Source organism: Belonocnema kinseyi, chromosome 3 (assembly GCF_010883055.1).
Source record: "Belonocnema kinseyi isolate 2016_QV_RU_SX_M_011 chromosome 3, B_treatae_v1, whole genome shotgun sequence".
Lineage (NCBI taxonomy): Eukaryota > Metazoa > Arthropoda > Insecta > Hymenoptera > Cynipidae > Belonocnema > Belonocnema kinseyi.
In genome coordinates, this window is record NC_046659.1 from 121,279,390 (window position 1) to 121,287,856 (window position 8,467).

The following is an 8,467-nucleotide window of genomic DNA, read 5'->3' on the forward strand; positions in this document are numbered from 1 at the left end:
TCATTTTTTATCTCATATGGAGTTAAACCCTTTAAATAAAAATGTTTGATTACTGCTCTGAACTCGTTTTTTTCCATTTTTCTTAACGAACAATTTTTTTTTTTCAATTGGTTATAAAAACACATAAACTCAAAAGATGTGGACTGTGACTGCACCATATATCTAGTCGGGAGTGGTGCTGACTGAAAACAGATGATTTGGAGCGATTCGCGCGCCATCTGTTGGTCATTCTAAGGACTTATTGAACTACCCTCGTATCTTCATAAAAAGTAATTTTTTCTGTAAAAGTGTCTGTGAAAAATAGTTTTCATTTTTAGGAACCACTTAATGAAATAATAAAATGATAATAAATTATTATTCATTAGGAAGATATTACAAAAATAAAGTTTTGTCCCATGCAATTGGTTGATTGTTTTCCCCTCAGCATTCCACGAAGTGAAGTTAGGCGGTGGTTGAAGTGAAAATACCGAATTACTTACAATTCATTTGAATTCATTTGTACTCTTTCGAATACAACTTTAATTGTTTTGAATTCTTACAAATTAAATAGAACATTAGTAGCATTATTAATGCACATTAGTCACTTTTAGTCACTGTTTGGGCCAGCGGAGTATAATAAACTTAAATTTTATCAATTAAAATCAATTTATTTTTAAAGATTCGATATTAAAAATGTTACAAAACTAGAATTTTGGTATTTAAATATTGAGAGTTTTAAAGGTCAAAGGCCTTTGAGATTAAATTTGCACATTGCGTTTTGTTTCAGATGGCGAGCAAGTATTTACAAACTAGTGTGGCTGGACCTAGCCCTCTTCCTCTTCATTTACTACTCCCTCTCGGCAGTTTACCGATTTGTGCTCGACGATCACCAAAAAAAAATATTCGAGCACATAGTCGGATATTGTAACGAGCATGGGAATTACATCCCATTGGCATTCGTCCTGGGTTTTTATGTCACCATTGTCATGAACAGATGGTGGAGCCAATATACATCGATTCCCTGGCCAGATTCGATAGCTGTCTATGTATCAGCCACCGTCCACGGAAATGACGAAAGGGGAAGATTAATGAGACGAACCATCGTCAGGTTTGTTCATTTCTTCAATCAATTCTCTTCATAAATCTCATCATTAAATCATTCCCAGAGTACCCTATATCCTTTTTTTTAAATCTCCTAAAATCTCTGTATTTCAGAATTTGTTTTTTTTTTTCATTGTTTGACAGTAACGCGTTACCAGATCCGATCCGATACGATACAGCATTACTGTGCAGAGCATCCGTTTAGCAAATGTTCAGTAGGGTGGTCCAAACAATTTTTTTTATTTTTATAAATACCGTCTGGAAATTTGTTCGACTCCACACAAAAATAAATCCATACAAAATTATGTTTAGAGGTGTTTAATCAAATTTTGGTTTCTAATAAAAGTGTTGCATTTATTATTTTTTGGCCATGAATCTGGTGTTTGAAAAAGACAAATAATCCCTCTTTTTTTCGAAATAAAATCAGGGTGGCTTTTATTTTTCAAATATTCTGCTCCCGACTTTCTTCCGGTAAATATTCGTGATTTCTCCCGGTCTAGAAAAAATTATCTCTCTTTGTGAAACCCACAGTTTTTTTACATATAAGATCAAATTGCGGAAATCGATAAGCATCTGCAATCTCTTTGCAAGAAATCTATTGACTTTGTATCATATAAGTAGGATAAGGAAATTGTTGTGTCTGATGCAGAAAAATGCAGAGATGCGTTTTATTACACACTCACGTTAATTATTCGCGCGCAAATCGGACGTTCACGTCTCTGGATTTTTATTTCCTAATATGAAAAATATTAAAATTTCAAAATCCATTATAAAACCAATTTTTTAAATATTATGTTTCAAATTTGTTTAACAATAATTACTAATTAGGCATTAATAATTTCGAATTGAAAGCTTCTAAATTTAAAAAATATATATTAAACGATTTTGAACATTTAATAAAAAAAAAGGATTTACGAAAACGAAATGACCTTCAGAAGGGATACCGTAAAATCTGGGCACAATGGGTACCACGTTAGTCTTAACGGTGATTATGTTAAAAAATAAATATATGATTTTCAAGCTTAAGAACTGTACTTTAATATACTTTTTGCCCGATCTTGATATTTCTTTTTATTCGTGTTCTACAAGCATGTATGCATTGGTTTTGAACCTACCCTCGTATTTATAATTAAAAACGCTCAAAATTAAGTAATTTAAAATTTTAAAGTTTTGAATTTGAACAGTTATAAAATGAAAGCGATTAGAATTTGACAATTTAATTTTGAAAACTAAGTTGAATCTTTCAAAGTCTAAGCTTCTGAAATTCTAGAATTTTAAATTATTATTGCATAACGAAATCGTAGTTTGAAATTAAAGCTGATTAGACAAATTTTTATAAAATCAAAGAATTAATTGAATTATACTACAAAAACGTTCAAACTAAATAGTAATTTTAAATGGGAAATATGTAATGGGAAATTGTGATGTTAAAACTTTTTTATAATCAAAACCTTAAAAATTTTGATTATTTGAAGTTAATTTAAATCACTTAAAAACTAATAGTTTTTAAATTGCTAATTAAATTTTCCAAAATTAAAACCTATGAAAGGGAAACATTTTAAATTGAGCTTTTAATGTGTATATTCATAACTCTACAATTGTAACTATTTAAAATTACCGAAATTATTCATTTACTATTATTTCAATTTTTAGTTTAATTTTTCTATTTTTTTATTTTAAACCTAATTTTTATTTTTGAATCTCAAAGCTTCCTTTAGAACTATTATCCTCTTTTGAAGTTTTCCAATAAAATATTTTCCAATTTGAAGCGATTTAGTTTTGTTTAAATCTTCAACTAAAATTTGGAAAATTTAAAGTTATTTCATAGAAAATTCAAATAAATAATACACAACAAGATTGCTGTAATATGATTCTATTTTTGAAATTGTAAAATTTTAAGCTTTGCAGTTCGAAATTACTGTATACTTACATATAAAATTATCAGATAAAAAGCTGAATATCAAGGCTTTTAATATAAAATTAAAATTAATTTGAGGAAAAACTTTAGTTTCAAGGCTTCAGATTAGATTGTTTTAGAATAGCGCATTCAAAGCCATAATTTTGAATTAAATTTATAAAAATCATAGGGACTAAATATATTATTAATAAGTATCATATCGTGCAAACGCGGCGGAGCCCTAGGGGACACGTGATACAATGCCCCTCCTCCCCCCTATAAATCGACCAGGATCCTTTCGAAATTTGAAGTGTTTTTGACATATTTGGTAATATTTGTAAAATCTTCGAGACATCAGTACAACCTCTGTTAAATCTTGTTGTAAATCTTTGCGAAACATTTGGTAATATTTGTGAAATTATTGAAATGCTTGGGAAATCGTTGAAATCCTTGAGCAGTCTTTAAAATTTATCTGAAGACTGCGAAATTTTTTTTTAAAAGTTTTTGAAATGTTTGTGAAATTATCAGGAAATCTTTATTCAATCGTTTAAATCTACATCTGAAAACTTTGTAAAATAATCAAAGTCTTTGTGAAATCTTTGCGAAATATTAAAAATCTCTGTGAAATCTTTGTATATTCTTTAAAAATATTTGTAAAATATTTGAAATCTTTAGGAAATATTGGTCAAATCCTTGTTAAGTCTTTGTGAATCCTTTAAATATCTTTGCGAATTATTTTTGAATTATTCGGTAACATTTGTGGAATCTTTGATATTTTCGTAAAATCTTTAGGAAACCATTGAAATCGTTGTTTAATCTTTCAAATATATCTGAAATTTTTTTGAAATAATAAAAGACTTTGTGAAATCTATTTGAAATCTTTGCAAAATATTTAAAATCTCTGTGAAATCTTTTTGAAATCTATGTAAAATCATTGTAAATTCTTTTAAAATCTTTGTGAAATATTTGCGAATCCTTTAAAAACCTTTGTGAAATATTTGCGAATCCTTTAAAAAACTTTGCTAAATATTTTAAAGATTCGGTAATATTTCTGAAATTTTTTAAATCTTTGTAAAATCTTTGAGAAATTATTGAAGTCTTTTAAATATATCCGAAATCTTCGTGAAATCTTTAGGAATCATTGGAATTTTTGTTCAATCTTTGAAATATACTATAAAATCTTTTTGAAATAATAAAAGCCATTGTGAAATCTTTGAAACCAGCTGAAACCTTTGTGAAATATTTAAAATCTTCATGAAATGTTTGGGAAATCGTTAAATCTATGTAAAATCATTGTAATCCTGTAAAAAATTTTGCGAAATATTTGAAATTTCTGGAAAATCTTGGTGAAATCTTTGTAAAATCATTGTGTAGATTTTGTGAATTCTTTACAAATCTTTGCGAAATATTTTAAATCTTAGAAATCATTGAAATTTTTTGAAAATCATTGAGTAGACTTTGTGAATTTTTTTAAAATCTTTGCGAGATCTTTGAAATCTTTGGGAAATCATTGAAAACTTTTGAAAATCTTCGGGAAATAGTCGTGAATTTTGTAAATATTTGCGATATATTTGAACTCGTTGGGAAATCATGGAAATCTTCTTTAAATCTTTGCGAAATGTTTTTAATATTCGTGAAATATTCGTTAATATTTTTTAAATCATTGAAATATTTCAGACTTTTAAATCTCTCCAAAATCTTTGAAATCTTTGTGAAATCTTTGAGAAATTATTGAAGTCTTTTAATTCTATCCGAAAACTTTAGGAAATCATTGAAATTTTTGTTCAATCTTTGAAATATATCTAAAATCTTTTTGAAATAATAGAAATCTTTCTGAAATCTCTGAAATCTATGTGAAGCCTTTGCGAAATATTAAAAATCTTTATGAAATCTTTGGAAATCGTTAAATCTTTGTGAAATCTACATAAAATAATTGTGAATTCTGTAACAAATTTTGCGAAGTCTTTAGAAAATCATTGAAATCTTTTGAAAATCATTGAGTAGACTTTGTGAAATCTTTGTAAATTCTTTAAAAATCTTTGAAATCTTTGGGAAATCATTAAAATCTTTTTAAAATCTTCGGGAAATATTCGTGAATTTTTTTACAATCTTTGCGAAATATTTGAACTCGTTGGGAAATCATGGAAATCTTTTTTAAATCTTCACGAAATATTTTTAATATTCCTGAAATATTCTGTAATATTTTTGAAATTATTGAAATATTTGAGAAATGATTTAAGTCTTTTAAATCATTTCTCAAAAATCTTCGAAATCTTTGTGAAATCATTTACGTCTTTCTTCACTATTTAAAATTATATGAAATCTTTGTGAAATAATAAAAGTCTGTGAAATCTTTAAAATCCATCTGAAATCTTTGCGAAATCTTTATGAAATCTTTTAAAAATTATTGTAATCTTTGTCAAATTTTTGTAAACATTTTTTAATCTATCCGAAATTTTCGCGAAACCTGTGAAATCTTTGGATAAACATTGAAGGTTTTGCGTAGTCTTAGAAACCTTTGAAAATATGAATACTATGTCCTAATTGTACCATTCAATATTATAAGTCCATGTACCTGCGCGCCTATAGGAAAAAAAGGCTCCACCGCTTCCGATATCATGTAAAATCCATTGACATTCAAAACGACTGGATAGATTTTTTTACTGAAAAATGTTATTTCTGTAATGAAAATGACAGAATTTTAAGTATTGCGAGAAATATTTTGAACCTTTAAAGTTTAATTATTCCAAACAGTTTGAAAATGATATGCGCTTTCTAATTGGAAACTTTCAAAAATTACAAAACGTGCAAATTTCTTCCGGGTGGATGGGTACCCTGAAAATTCTTCTATTTTCCTGCATTCCCCCGAAAAGTAAAAAATAAATCCCAACTTATTTTACAGGTATGTATGTGTTTGTTTGACTCTCGTTCTGGCGAATGTTTCTCCGCGAGTGAAGAAGCGATTTCCGACGATGGAACATTTCGTTGATTCCGGTCTGCTGCTGGAAAATGAGCTCTCGATTTTCCACAGTCTAAATCAGAAATTTCCAAAGCCAAGCAAACATTGGCTGCCGATAGTCTGGGCCTCGAGTATTGTAACTCGAGCCAGAAAGGAAGGTAGAATACGAGACGACTTTGCGGTAAAGACGCTGATTGACGAGCTGAATAAATTTCGAGGCAATTGCGGAAGTCTCATTCAATATGACAACATTAGTATTCCCCTGGTTTACACCCAGGTTGTCACCCTGGCCGTTTATACGTATTTTCTGTCGAGTGTTATGGGCGGACAGTGGATCCAGGACAAGCCCACAGCGGCGATTGATCTCTACTTTCCGTTTTTTACGGCCCTTCAGTTCTTCTTTTACATGGGCTGGCTCAAAGTCGCAGAAACTCTGATCAATCCCTTCGGAGAGGACGATGATGACTTCGAAGTCAACTGGCTCATCGACCGAAATCTTCAAGTAAGTCTAGGTACTCTAGGGCAGCGATTCCCAAACTAGTGCCGCCGGCCGATGAGGCTGCCGCCGGCAGGGGGATGCCACCCCGGGCCGGGCAGCTAGGCAGGCTCCGAGGCAGGCTCCCCGCTGCGACCAGAAGGTTACTTTCCTCGACTTTCGTGTACCTACCACGAATGACCACGAATGAATGAATTTCTTAATATAAGTTAAAGAAAATGAAAACAAAGTTTTTGAAAATCGGTTAATATCCGAACTAATAAATGAAATATTTACAAATCTTGTGAATGCAACAAAAGTGCGATAACTCTTGAAGTTATTATCCGATCTTCTTCTACCTTTTTTTAACGTTTATTTGATAATCTAACAAATCTAATCTGGGGAGCGGCAGGGGCCCCACCTTCACATTTTTTCACAATACTGGAACCCAAGTGAGACACTGGACGCTAGTCGTTCGTGCTCGGTTGCTTGCTTCGCTGACCTTTTCGTTGTTAGAGAATTAGAGCCGGTTGAGAAAAATGAAAAGTTGGTTAAATATTAGTCAAAGAATTTTAATAAGTTCCATTAGATTTGTTAGATTATCAAATAAACTTTTAAAAAAAGGTAGAAGAAGATCGGATAATAACTTCAAGAGTTATCGCACTTTTGTTGCATTCACAAGGTTTGTAAATATTTCATTTATTTTTTCGGATATTAACCGATTTTCAAAAACTTTGTATTCATTTTCTTTAACTTATATTACAAAATTCATTCAGCCAATTAAAATTTAATTGAGCTAAGTCTTTATAATTTCAGTTATTGCAAGTTCATAACAATGAAAGGGTCATTCGTGGTAGGTACACGAAAGTCGAGGAAAGTAACCTTCTGGTCGCAGCGGGGAGCCTGCCTCGGAGCCTGCCTAGCTGCCCGGCCCGGGGTGGCATCCCCCTGCCGGCGGCAGCCTCATCGGCCGGCGGCACTAGTTTGGGAATCGCTGCTTTAGGGCTCAAAATAACTTGTAAGGTGCAATTTATTACCGACTTTGGATTCTTTTTTTTTTTAAGAAAAATTCGGCCTTTTAATTTTGAACAGAATTATGGGTGCCGATTTGTGATTGTTTATTTAAACTTTCATTTTAATGAAAAGAGAGGAAAAAATGTCGATTTTGACGGTTTTATTTTTTATCTTCTTGAAAAAATTTTGCTTCTGCTCAATATCCCTTAAATTTGATGCACAGGGGTCTATGAATAAAAAAAGTTAACTTGTTAATTATTATAAACAAATTTTATTAAGAAATAGCCAAAATCATGGATTGATCACTCGCAAAGTATAATTGTGCGTTAAAATTGCTTGCGTTTACCGTTTAATGACACTTGATCATGAAAATTTGTCACTTGATATTTGTTTATATTTTCTTAAACAAATTACAGAAACAAATGCCTATAATCGGCATTTATATGCAAAAAAGAATCGTTTGTTAACCGATATTTGTTTTCAATTTTTTAAAATAAATTGTATAAACAAATGTTTATTATCGGAACTTACTGGCAAAAAATGTTGTTTTTTGTTCATTGTCATCATGTGTAATGGGCCTTGTTGTTTAGTGGTGCGAATTTATCATTAAACATTTTTTATATATTATTTAAGCAATTCATATGAGTAAATGTTTTTTATCGGCATTTATGGACAAACGAAGATCGATTTTTTGTCTTCAAATTTTCTACAAACTATCTTGCCAGTGAAGTGTAGTAATAACAATTTGTCTTCTGATATTTTTTGCTTATTTTTTAAACAAATGCTAATCGATATTTTGAAAAAGCATAGTTTTTTCTGCTAATCGTATTCTAATTAGTGATAAAGTTAATTCCTTGGCGTCATTTGGATCAGTTAGCAAAAAAAAACGAAATTTTTTTCCAGTGAATTCCGATGATAAACACTTGATTATATAATTTATTTAGAAAAATTGTGGGTCCGGATGCAATAAGGGCACATAAAATTTTTTCGTGCGAAAACGAAGTCCCCTGGAGGCTTTAGAAAAAATTTTCGAATTTTAATT

The 8,467-nt window shown here is 30.4% G+C and overlaps 1 protein-coding gene across 1 annotated transcript in view; it reads left to right on the forward strand.

The window, feature by feature from the left end:
- Positions 1 to 8,467, forward strand: part of LOC117170010 (bestrophin-4-like) — a 66,977-nt gene that overhangs the window by 27,523 nt on the left and 30,987 nt on the right. Inside the window, exons 3-4 of the mRNA XM_033356524.1 lie at positions 767 to 1,087; positions 5,880 to 6,438. Coding sequence (XP_033212415.1) covers positions 767 to 1,087; positions 5,880 to 6,438 — 880 coding nt within the window. The remainder of the gene's footprint in view (positions 1 to 766; positions 1,088 to 5,879; positions 6,439 to 8,467) is intronic.